General features: G+C 36.8%; 1 protein-coding gene across 1 annotated transcript; it reads left to right on the top strand.

The window, feature by feature from the left end:
* Nucleotides 1-8,998: 8,998 nt before the first annotated feature.
* On the top strand, nucleotides 8,999-9,934 carry OR8A1 (olfactory receptor family 8 subfamily A member 1; the record flags this gene model as incomplete). The annotated part of the gene is made up of 1 exon (XM_081037878.1): nucleotides 8,999-9,934. The coding sequence occupies exon 1, from the start codon at nucleotides 9,005-9,007 to the stop codon at nucleotides 9,932-9,934; it is 930 nt and encodes a 309-aa protein (XP_080894004.1). The 5' UTR covers nucleotides 8,999-9,004.
* Between the last annotated feature and the right edge of the window lie 3,648 nt (nucleotides 9,935-13,582).

Raw genomic sequence — 13,582 nt, forward strand, 5'->3', positions numbered from 1 at the left:
AGGTTTTTTGTGTTTTTCGTTTTGTAAATTCAGTGAATTTGTTTTTGGAGAAATGTCCAATACAGAAAGATGTAACATAGTCTTTTTCATAATAAAGATTGTAAATATAACTCATCGTATGTAAAGATGAAAAATTAATGATGAACAGTGACCATAATGGTGGTGAGTGATGACAAAGGTGGTGATGGTGGTGAAGGTGATGATGACATCGATGGTAATACCTGAAGTAGTCATGGTAAAGACAATAATGACAATGAAGCTAAAAATGTCCCAGTGTTGGCATTAGGCACCAGGCTTCCCAGACTGCAGGGTAACTCTGCCAACAGGAGAAAAATTAACACACCTGGGAGGTAAAACACCTTTCAGCGAGCAAGTGTAAACCCAGACTAATTGCCGCTTCCACAAGGACCCAGTCTCTGGAGTGGCTATATCCCAAGAGAGGTTCTCTCTCCCTATAAACATACCCAATGCCCCAAATCTCAGTACCCAGTTTTCTGACTGGGTTAGCCCCTTGGCTGGAAATAGATGTAAACTTGGTGGCTTTCTATTTTCTGATATTTATTTCTTGACCGCTGACAACAAAGTACCGTCTAAGATTTCCAGGTAACACTATTCCACTTTTCCTCAACATAGGTATTCAATTCTAATTTTAAAGCAATTGAGTAAGATGAGAACAAACTATCTTCCACGTATTCCCATTTCTAATGGAGACATTTTATATATACCTTTTCAATCATATATTCTGCTTCTCACAGTACTTTTCCCACACTTGAAAAGAAAATATAATTATCTATGTAATTCTGAGTGTTGTCATCAGCAGCAATTTTGAGCTTCTAGTAAAACATGATAAAACTACTGGTAAAATTTTTAGTAATTAACATGAAATTTGTGGATCATGTACAAAGTAGCTAGAAGATTACAGGAATAAAACAAATTTCGTTACCCACAGTTTTCTATACAAAAGAAAATGTGTTCACACCAAGAGGCAGGAAGAAACTGCTTGGTAACAACAGTCTATTTCGTAAGAAACTTTGATTGCTGGTAAGGATACATTTAGAGTGGATTTCCTGTTTCTTATCATTGTAGGAGACTCAGATTTGGTGGAAAGGGCTATATAAAATATCTTTTAAATCTAGTGTCACTATCTAGTGAAACGTATCTCTTTTTTAACAATTGAAATACAATTCAAAATTCTTGCTCTTACTAGTGATTAAGAAGTTAAGTCTCACTGCCAGTAATTAACGGTATAAAGTTTAGGATAATGCATGCTTGCTTATCTTAAATGTCACAACACAAGTAATATTGTTGTTGCTGATTGAGTCAAAGTCTTAATGCTACACAAGAAAGCAGGTAATAAAGCAGCATGAATGATTTGCTCACTTTAAGTGGAAAAAAAACACGTGTACATTTATACCTATTATGTAAACATATACATGCATAGAAAAAGATCTGGTAGAATATACATAGCAGTTTTAGATTCTTGGTAATTAAATTATGATGATTTTATTTTTGCCTCTTTGTATGTTTATTTTCTACAATGCCGATATATTGCTTTTCTAATTAAAAAAAAAAGTGTTTCTGGAAATATAGCAGTAACAGCCCTCCTTGACCTTAATGTATTAAATTAAGTTTACTTAAAATATGAGAATAAAGTGTCAGAAAGAGATAAGTAATAGCACGACAGCATGGTATGGTGGAGGATGAAATGGACAGATGGTCACAAACCCTGGGTTCTAGGCCCAGTTCTACCTTTTACTAGCCATGTGGCCTTGGGTAAATTGTGTAACTGAGTGCCAGTCTCCTAGGCATTGGCAAACGTTTCCAGAAAGGGCCAGGAAGTGTATGTTTCAGGCTGCACAGTCCATAGGCTCTCTGGTGCTGAGCTTGGCTCTGCCATCCCAGCAGGAAAGCAGTATCAACACCACATAAAGGAATGGAAGTGGCTGTGCTCCATTGCAACTTATCACATAAACAGGCTGCAGGCTGGATTTGGCAGAGTTTGCTGACCCCTCTCCTGCACAATAGACAATGTAGCATCCCTCTTTTCCCCCCATGCTCTCCTCATACTATGAAGAGTGAACCTCAGTATCAGACTGGCACAAATGCCTGACGTCATAACAGTGCAGACTTACAAGACTCCAAACCAGAGAAGGGGGAAAAGCATAGATTTAGAGAGAGCAGAATCAGGCTGGAGTGTCAAGTCACACAGTCAATTCTGTCTCCTTGAGGAAGTCTTACAATCTCGGCACCTCAGGTTCCCATTACTGAAATGGGGGTGGTAATTCTGCTGTAAATACATTTCCTCCTCGAAAAACTGCATCTGGATGAGGATTCTAAAAGGACAGCCTCCCTCCAAAGAGCTGTACCCTCAGTATATGGGCAAGACAGACATAAAGCTGCCTTCCCAACTTCACACAGCCAAGGGATTGCTTTGGCACTGAGCTGAGCACCTATCAAACTGATTGGTAAATAAATGAATGTGTGATGGAAAAAAGAAAAAAAAAGAAAAAAATTACATTTCCTCCTCTCCTGAAGATTTTAGGAGTGGTACATGAGGCTAGCCTCTGAAAGAAATGTGTGCACAAAGTATTACAAAACTGTCAGTAATTATATGAGGAGAAAATAAATGATCACGTATTTAGTTTTCTCATTTCAGAAATCCATCTCAGAGACAGGATATCTGTAAGGATCATCTCCTGTACGTAGTAGTGCGTGCCTCCTGGAGAGAGATGCTATTGTTGTGTTTCATCTCAATGAAGACAGTGAGGTCACAGTTTGATCTTATTATCTGATGCTATAATTAATAATAATAGATATCAACCTCTTATTATGTGCAATAGTATTTGCCAGGGACTATGCACTATGAGGTAGAGATTATTGTTCCCCATGTACAGATAAGAATGCTTAGAAGTAGAAAATTATAGAACTTGCTTAAGATCACAGAGTAAAAGTCAGAGATGGAATTGAACCTCCCTCTGACTTCTGAGTCTTCACCTTTAACTACCACACTCAATGCCGAATATAATACTTTAAACACAATTATGCTTCTTTATGTAAAAATGTAACCTACATTTTTCACAACCAGTGAAAGATGAAGAAACAGTATTGTAATCAATTTTGTTTTTTAAAAATAGTATATACATATGATTTAAAATTGTAAGTTCCACTAAAAGGTTAATAATAAAGAGTAAGAGTTACCTGCCCCAAGCATCCCCAAGCCCAACTCTGTTGCCAAGAGGAAACAACTTTCAAATCTTTTATCCGTTTCCTCTGGTATTTGCCACTGTATTTCTCCATTATGCGCTTACGGTGTTCTTTGAGATTTTCCTCTTTAATTATTATTCATAGCCTGTGACAGGACTCAGCTCACAATAGTTATTCATAAATATTTGCTGAAAGCAGTGCTTGCATTTAACCTAGATGCAGATTCATCTATAACTTCCCCATCCCAATTCCTCTCGCTTGTCTCCCAAATAATTAGAATACAATTTTTGATTCTCAGTACTTAATGTCTGAGTGTTAGAACTCTAGCAATGCAGACTTCATTATCGTTGTTAATTCATCACTGCAGAGCCAAATATTGTACTTTTTATTATGTTTAACTATTTGTACTACCTGACATTTTTCCTGGAATTGTAATACTTATCCGATACTAAGTATCTCTCCTTTATATTTTCACATGCTCCATGGTATCTGTCAAATGCCAATTAATATTATTTTCCAAACGTCCAAACATTTGGGGAAATGTACCAATTTCATATCTCTCCTGAAGGCCTGTGTCCTCCACCCATTCTGGACTCACGCTGCAGACGTGAGGCACGGCTTTCAGCCTAGCATTCCCTTTGCTGCTCTCCTGTGTCAGACCCCTCTGTCCTAGGTCCCTGTACTGTCACTGAGATGTCAGATGGCATCCCCATCTCCTTTCTGCTCCTTTATATATGATTCATCCTCTCTCCATTGATAAAGATATAGATGTAGATGTAGGTACAGGTACAGGTACAGATGTAGAAGTTGTTGTAGATGTACAGATATAGATATAGAAACAGATATAGATATAGAAACAGATATAGATGTAGGTGATATATAGATATAGAAACAGATATAGAAACAGATATAGATATAGATATAGATATAGATATAGATATAGATATAGATATAGATATAGATATAGATATAGATATAGATATAGATATAGATATAGATATAGATATAGATATAGATATAGATATAGACATATATATATATATATATATATATATATAACTGATGTTTTCAAAGACCAGTTTCAATTTCATTGATTTATTTCTACTGTTTGTCTCTGATTTCATTGAATTCCATGCGTATCTATATTGTTTTCTTCATTATGCACCATTGTTGGGGTTTATTAAAGTGAAACCTTAGATTACTCGTTTCAGAATTTCCTTCTGTTTAAAACAACCATTGAATGACAAGCTTCCCTATTGACATCGCTCTAGCAGTGTTTTCAAAATTTTGATTCATGGATCTTCATGCTACTCAGTTCAAAATGTTAATTTCTAACTTAATTTGTGACTTCTCCTTTGACCCCTGTGACAGAAGTATGTATTTAATTTTCAAATATTTGAAGATTATCTAGGTGTCTTTCCATAACTTATTTATAGGTTGTATCTGTTTGGTAAGGGTTTATACTCTACATGATATCAACTTTTTCAAGGTACAGTGCTTATTTTTGGCAAGAATAGATTGTATCTAGAAAACTGCTCCATATGCACCTGACAGATTGTGCATTCTGCTATTGCTACTTGGAGAGTTCTAAAAAATGTCAATTTGTGAATGTTTTCTATGTCGTCATTAATTTTCCCACTAGTTCTATCAAATAATAAAAGAGGAGTATTTCAATCTCCAGGTAATGGTGGACTTGTCTATTTCTCCTTTCAGTTTTGTCAGTTTGTAGTTTGAAACTCTGTTAATAGATTAACTCACTAGGAAAATTATGATGTGTTGATGAATTAACTCCTTTATTATTATAAAATGTCCCTTCTTATTTATACTAATATTCCTTGCTTTGGGTCTACTTTTTTAAAGATGATATAGTCAGTCTACTTCCTTTGATTGATGTTTGCATAGTATATCCTTTTCCATTCTTACAGTTTTAGCTATCCGTGTCTTTATATTTAAAGTGTATTTCCTGGAAAAGCATACCATTAGGTAGTTCCTTTCATCTAATATGACTTTCTTTGCATTTTAATTAGAATATTGAAAACATTTGCATTTAACTCAGTTATCAATATGGCTGAGTTTAAGTTTAACATCTTGCTATTGGTTTTCTGTTTCTACTAACTGCCCTTTATTCCACTTTTACTTTTTTCTTGCTTTCTTTTGTTTTTCATTTATTTATTTTTTGTTTATTTTTATTATTTTTTATTAAATTTATTGGGGTGACAATTGTTAGTAAATTTACATAGATTTCAGGTGTACAATTCTGTATTACATCATCTATAAATCCCATTGTGTGTTCACCACCCAGAGTCAGTTCTCCTTCCATCACCATATATTTGATCCCCCTTACCCTCATCTCCCTCCCCCAACCCCCGTTACCCTCTAGTAACCACTAAACTATTTTCTGTGTCTATGAGTTTTTGTTTCTCATTTGTTTGTCTTGTTTTTGGTATATATACCACATATCATTGAAATCATAGGGTTCTCTGCTTTTTCTGTCTGACTTATTTCGCTTAGCATTATACTCTCGAGATCCATCCATGTTGTCACAAATATTCCTATATCATCTTTTCTTAACGCCGAATAGTATTCCATTTTGTATATGTACCACAACTTCTTTATCCATTCATCTATCGAAGGACATTTTGGTTGTTTCCATGTCTTGGCCACCGTAAACAAAGCTGCAATGAACATTGGAGCACACATGTCTTTATGTATAAATGATTTCAAATTCTTTGGGTAGATACCCAGGAGAGGGATTGCTGGGTCATATGGTAATTCTATTTGTAATTTTTTGAGGAACCTCCACACTGCCTTCCATAGCGGTTGCACCAGTCTGCATTCCCACCAACAGTGTATGAGGGTTCCTTTTTCTCCACAGCCTCTCCAACACTTGTTACTATTTGTCTTGTTGATGATAGCATTCTGACTGGGGTGAGGTGATATCTCATTGTGGTTTTTATTTGCATTTCTCTGATGATTAGTGATGTTGAGCATTTTTTCATATGTCTATTTGCCATTTGTATGTCCTCTTTTGGAGAAATGTTTGGTTTTTTGTTGTTGAGTTTCATGAGTCCCTTGTATATTTTGGATATTAGCCCCTTATCGGAGGCACTGTTTGCAAAAATCTTCTCCCATTCAGTTGGTTGCCTCTTTATTTTGTTGATGGCTTCTTTTGCTGTGCAGAAGCTTTTAAGTTTGATATAGTCCCATTCATTTATTTTAGCTTTTACTTCCCTTGCCTTTGGAGTCAAATTCATAAAATGCTCTTTGAACCCAAGGTCCATAAGTTTAGTACCTATGTTTTCCTCTATGCAGTTTATTGTGTCAGGTCTTATGCTTAAGTCTTTGATCCATTTTGAATTAATTTTGGTACATGGTGAGAGATAGAAGTCCAGTTTCATTCTTTTGCACGTGGCTATCCAATTCTCCCAGCACCATTTATTGAAGAGGCTATCTTTTCCCCATTGTATGTTTTTTGCTTCTTTGTCAAAACGTATCTGTCCATATTTATGTGGTTTTATTTCTGAGTTCTCAATTCTATTCCATTGGTTTATGTGTCTGTTTTTCTGACAATACCATGCTGTTTTGATTATTGTTGCCCTGTAGTACAAGCTAAAGTCAGGGAGTGTGATACCTCCAGCATTGTTCTTTTTTCTTAAGATTGCTTTGGCTATTTGGGGTCTTTTGTGGTTCCAAACAAATCTGATGATTTTTCGTTCTATTTCTTTAAAAAAATGCCATTGGGATTTTGATGGGGATTGCATTAAATCTGTATATTGCTTTGGGTAATATGGCCATTTTAACTATGTTGATTCTTCCTGTCCATGAGCATGGAATATTTTTCCATTTCTTTGTGTCTTCTTCAATTGTTTAAAAAAAATGTCTTCTAGTTTCCAGCATATAGGTCTTTCACATGCTTGGTTAAGTTTACTCCTAGGTATATTATTCTTTTTGCCGCAATTGCAAAAGGAATTTTTTTTTAATTTCTTTTTCTGAGATTTCATTGTTAGTATATAGGAATGCAATGGACTTTTATACATAGACTTTGTGGCCAGCAACTTTCCTGTATTCGTTGATTGCTTCTAACAGCTTTTTGGTGGTGTCTTTAGGGTTTTCTATATGCAGCATCATGTCATCTGCAAATAGCGACAATTTAACTTCTTCATTCCCAATTTGGATGCCAAAGAATAATTTTTAAGGTCATTCATCTAATGACCAATTTTGTTGAAAACTTGAGAAAGTTCAACCTGTCAGGCAAGTAAGCTTTCAGAAGCTCTTGCTCACTACTAGACAATTAGTCAACAGACTCTATCAAATTACTTTTAGCCAATTACTTAAGGAAATTATCAGAAGCAAAATACTATCTGCTTTATAAATTATGTTTTCTTCCTTTTTTTTCCTCATCAGGTAGAAAAGACAAATGAAGGAAAATCATCAAAGACAATGCAACACCCAGGAATAGGAGTTGCTTCTCAAGACCAATATTTAAGTGCCATTTGACTTAGATGCAGCAAGATTCCTATCAGGGAGCCTCTTGGGTATCTGTGTATAATTACCATCAGCTACAAATCGTTTCTGCATTGGTCATAAGTTGACATTAAAAACAGACAAACAATAAGTAGTAATTTGGAAATCAAAGGCATAGAAACAGACGTATGGTGAAACAATGAGAGAGACTGTGATGATTCAGAAGATACAGTTGGTGTAAAGAGAGAAAGTGGCCACAGATTAAGTGATCACAAAGGATACCAGCATTTAAGGGTATGCAAAGAGGGGGCATAAGGGAAAACATCCATTTACCACTTAAATCATTTGCAAATTGCAGTATGTTCTATTTCTAATTCCACCTACTTACTCCGCATCCTGATTCTACCTGAATCTCCCTGAGGTTAGTCAGCACATGGAGAACAAGCAACCTCAAACTGTTCCTCAGTTTCTTTAATTTCCTCAGGATAAACTGCATTTAACGCCAAATTTTCAAGATACAAAATTACTCTAGTTCCAATAAACACAAAATTATAAAGAAAACAAAACCTTTACTATCTGTAGCTAAACTTTATCACCTGCCCAGAAACACAGAGCTCAATGCCCAGAAATACCACAGATCAATAAATCAGAATTACTATAGGAGGAACCTGACATTGATATTTTTAAATAACTCTTCAGGTGATTACTAGTATAACTAAAACTAAGAATAACTATCCTAAAGTCCCAAGCTCAATGAAAAATTAGAACAAATTCCAGATGCCTAATGAAAATTCAGATCTGTATAGCAACAGAATGTTTGGAAAATATTTCCATGTATTTTAATCATGGAATAAAATTGTGAATTGATATTATAATTCCATTTATTCTCAAATGTGGACATTGATTTGTCACCCAGTAATTCGTAGGGCTTTAACTGCTGGACTATACTATCTGGTATTGAAATAAGCTTGCCATACGTTTCATTTCATGGTAATATTTTGGATTGCCTAGGTGACAAGGGACAGTCTCTTACTGGGACAAAAGTCAACTCAAAATCTATAAATAAAAGACATTTGTATTCACCTGTAGGGTAACTGAGGAACATGAGGGTGGTAAAGCTCTGGGGGGAGAGTGGGTTTCTCACCTTCATTTCCTCTGAATCACAGCAAAATTGTCTGAATTCTAGAAAGCATTAGAGGGAGTACAGACCCAGTCAGGAAAGAGGTCAAGATCACTCAGTAAGAAACAAATGTTGGTCCCTAGCCTCACCAGAAAGGCTCAGATGTAGTCTTTCATAGGCTCTTCTCTCTAATCCTCACAGGACTCCCAAAGGAGAATGGCGACAGAAAATCACTCTACAGTGACAGAGTTCATTCTTCGGGGACTAACAAATCAGCCAGAGCTCCAGCTCCCCCTCTTCCTCCTTTTCCTGGGGATCTACTTGGTCACCATGATAGGGAACCTGGGCATGATAACACTGATTTGTGTGAATGCTCAGCTTCACACCCCCATGTACTACTTCCTCGGCAATCTGGCACTCCTGGATCTCTGCTACTCCTCTGTCATTACCCCTAAAATGCTGGTGAACTTCGTGTCAGAGAAGAACATCATCTCCTATGCCGGGTGCATGTCACAGCTCTACTTCTTCCTCGTGTTTGTCATTGCCGAGGGTTACATGCTCACAGTGATGGCCTACGACCGCTATGTCGCCATCTGTAGCCCTTTGCTTTACCATATCACCATGTCTCATCTTGTCTGCTCCCTGCTCGTGGCTGTGGTCTACCTCATGGGCCTCATTGGCTCAACCATTGAGACTAGCCTCATGTTAAAACTGCCCTACTGTGAGGTTCTCGTCAGCCATTACTTCTGCGACATCCTCCCCCTCATGAAGCTCTCCTGCTCTAGCACCCGTGATATTGAGATAACCATCTTCTTTTTGGCTGGATTTAACATCATAGTCAGCAGCTTAACAGTCCTTGTTTCCTACGCCTTCATCTTCTCCAGCATCCTACACATCAGCACCAGAGAGGGGCGGTCCAAAGCCTTCAGCACCTGCAGCTCCCACCTTGCAGCTGTGGGATTATTTTATGGGTCAGCTTCGTTCATGTACTTAAAACCCTCCACAGCCAGTTCCCTGGCCCAGGAGAACGTGGCCTCCGTGTTCTACACCACAGTGATCCCCATGCTGAACCCCCTCATCTACAGCTTGAGGAATAAGGAGGTAAAGGCTGCCATGCAGAAAACGCTGAGGAGAAAAATGTTTTGATGCAGAAATTATTCTTGCTCAATTTTATGAGTAAGTTTTTATAAATGCCAGCCAGAAGTCCTCTGCACACGCAGCCATGATGGCAAAAAATGACTTCTCTACATGGTTCAGTGAATGCCTCCTTTTCTTCTTCCCACTTCGTTTCTTCTCTCTACTCTTATTGCTGTTTGAGGCCTGTCAATTTCAAGCTCACATTTTCATTCTCTTAGGATCCATTTTCTATATCCTGGGCCCTTTGGTAAATATTTACTTTCTTAATTGTAATTTAATGTACATTTTAAACTTTCAGCATTAAGTTTAAGAGTCATTCATTGTTTCATTACCTTTAGATAGAAAATATTACTCAACTCAATTCTTACTTTTTTTATTTGGGCATGCACAAGGCAAAGATAGGTGAATCTGAAAGTCACCAAGTGTGATACACAGCCCCTTTCTCCTCTAGACTCTTCCTTTCATCTCTTTCACTCATCTCTACTTATTCCTGCCCAAGAACTTCTACTGATCCCTTTATGTCAGATCCTTAGTTACCATAAAAATAATACTGGCTGCTAACATAGTTTTGGGTGTTTATTCTGAGTCATATAACTCTTCTAAATGCTTTATATGCATTATTTCAATTATACTGCACAACAGATAGGTATGATTATAATCCCCATTTCACAGGTATGGAAAGTTGGTTTGGTCACATAGATGGTAAACAAAGCCACTGGGATTTAAACCCTGGCCTAAGTGATTCCAGACCCCACACTCTTGACTCTCAATCCTCTTTGCTTTATGCTAACACTCCCTTTGTACTGCCTTTTAAGCCTGTCTAGTTGTGCTCTTCAAATTTTGAATGCCTCCTGTAAATAATTTCTCAGACCCCAACTTTTATCATCCACCTTAGTCTCTTCCCATTTACAGGGAACCTCTTCAAGATGACTAAGGAAAGACTAGTGATAGAGTGACAAACTTGATATAGTTTGAGAACTAAAAGACCTACATCCTGGAAAACACCTCAGTCCCAAACAAAAAAGAATGCTTGTTCATCCCAGATTACACATGCTGCAGAATCGTTTGTCCTCCTTAAATAATTGATATATCAATGGGCTAACTCACTCAGTAAATCCACTGGCCATGGAACAAAATTTCCCCCTGTTCCTCTTGTTTATAACAATATCAAGGGTACTTGTTTTAGACTCAGCACCCTGACAGAGTGCCAAGGATTTGTGGTCATCCTCTTGTCATTTCTAGCTATTTTGGGTATACTATTGTGCCAATTACCAGCTCATTATGGAAAACAGAAATAACTCTAGTTTTTTCAAGCAGAAAGAGATTCATACTTGCTTACAATTTTTTGAATGACTGGAGGAGTGGTGAGGGAGCCCCCAAAGTGACTCCACAATAGATATGAATACCTGCTGCCACTGTGACCCCTGCCACCATGAAAAATACCTCTTGCACTCAAAAAACTGGTAACTAAACAACTGAACTCTAGTCTGAGCACTACATGGTAACTTGTTAGAAATGCAAATGTGGGGGCTCCACATCTACAGAATTACTGGGTGGGGCCCAGCAATATGTGTTTTAATAAGCTTTTGGGTGATTCTCATATGAGGTGTGACTATTAACTTTGTGAACTTGTTGCAACTGTGTTGCTAAACTTTTTTAATATCATAGGGATTATTCATTATGAATTGGTACCAACTTGACAAACTATTAACCAAGTTTACTATTTGGAAGTGTTGAAAAGGCTGCGTGAAAAGGTTAGACAACCTGAACTTTTCATCAATTCATGGCTCTTGCATCATGATTATGCACCAGCTCACCCGGCACTGTCTGTGAGGGAGTTTTTAGCCAGTAAACAAATAACTGTATTGGAACACCCTCTCTACTCACCTGATCTGGCCCACAATGACTTCTTTCTTTACCCAAAGATAAAGGAAATATTGAAAGGAAGACATTTTGATAACATTCAAAACGTCAAGTGTAATACAATGACAGATCTGATGGCCATTCCAGAAAGAGTTCCAAAATTGCTTTGAAGGGTGGACTAGGTGCTGGTGTCGGTGCATAGCTTCCCAAAGGGAGTACTTCAAAGGTGACTGTAGTGATATTCAGCAGTGAGGTAGGTAGCACTTTTTCTAGGATGAGTTCATGATGTTAATTGTCATTTCTCGTATACTGAAGTGTGAGATCTACCTCACTCCCACCTTTCAAATCTCACACAAATGCATTTAGCTAGTGCTACAAAGCAATATGAGATATGTAACTTTTAGCTTTTTCACCTGACTAAAAGGAGGATGGAAAAAATATTGAGAGAGACATTTCCAAGTGGCTACTCTGCCCATTTCTCTTGACCTTCCTTCAGGAAGAGCTGAGACCTCTATCATACATATTCCTCTAATTAGAAGGAAATATAGGAAAATATTTTTGTTATGTAAAGATGAGAAACTATAAAGCCAAATACATTGGTGAATTTGATTACATAAAAAATTAGGATTTTTTTTGTTCAGCAATGGACACTGGGAATAGAGTTCATCCCCAGTGGGGATGGATGGAAGAAGATACCTAACTAGCTTATATTAAAAACTTCAACAGTGACAGAAAATAAAATGGGCACAGTATATAGAACAAACAATTTATAGAATAGGAAGCCTGAAGTGACTCCCCACATAGGAGGAGATGCTCAAGCCAATTACTAATCAGAGAAGTGCAAAAGAAAACAACAGGATATATCTTTGCACCCATCATTGGGTAAATAAAGACATAAATTGCAGTGGAGACTTTACAGCAGTTAGAAGCAAAGGATTAGCGATAGGCAGCACAGCTCAGAGCTACAATGCTTTGTGAGAAAAGTAAGAAATGAGATAATGAGATATAAAACACAATATCACTCAGGTATATTAAAGTTACATATACACAAACCAAAATAAAGCATATTTAGAAAGAAAAAATAAAAACCCTTAAGAAAGTGGGAATAGAGGGATCATATCTCAACACAATAAAGGCCATATATGACAAACCCACAGCTAACATCATACTCAATGGGGAAAAGCTAAAACCATTTCCCCTAAGATCAGGAACAAGACAAGGTTGCCCACTATCTCCACTTCTATTCAACATAGTGCTGGAATTCTAGCCACAGCAATCAGAGAAGAAAAAGAAATAAAACGCATCCAAATTGGTAAGGAAGAAGTAAAATTACCATTATATGCAGATGTCATGATACTATACATGGAGAACGCTAAAGACTCCACCAAAATATTAGAACTGATAAATGAATTTAGTAAAGTAGCAGGATACAAAATTAATACTCAAATCAGTTGCATTCGTATATACCAATAATAAACTATCAGAAGGAGAAATTAAGAAAACAATCCCATTTACAATCTCTTCAAAGACTATAAAATACCTGGGAATAAATTTAACCAAGAAGTAAAAGATCTGTACACATAAATTTATAAAACACTGAAGAGAGAAAATAAAGAAGATTCAAATAGATGGAAACACATACCATGTTCATGGATAGGAAGAATTAATATAATTAAAATGTCCATACTGCCTAAGGCAATATACGTATTCAATGCAATTCCTATCAAACTACTAAGAACATTTTTCACAGAAATAAAAGATATAATCTTAAAATTTAGGAGAACTGACTCTGGG

This window comes from Rhinolophus hipposideros (assembly GCF_964194185.1).
Source record: "Rhinolophus hipposideros genome assembly, chromosome: 24".
NCBI classification, from domain to species: domain Eukaryota; kingdom Metazoa; phylum Chordata; class Mammalia; order Chiroptera; family Rhinolophidae; genus Rhinolophus; species Rhinolophus hipposideros.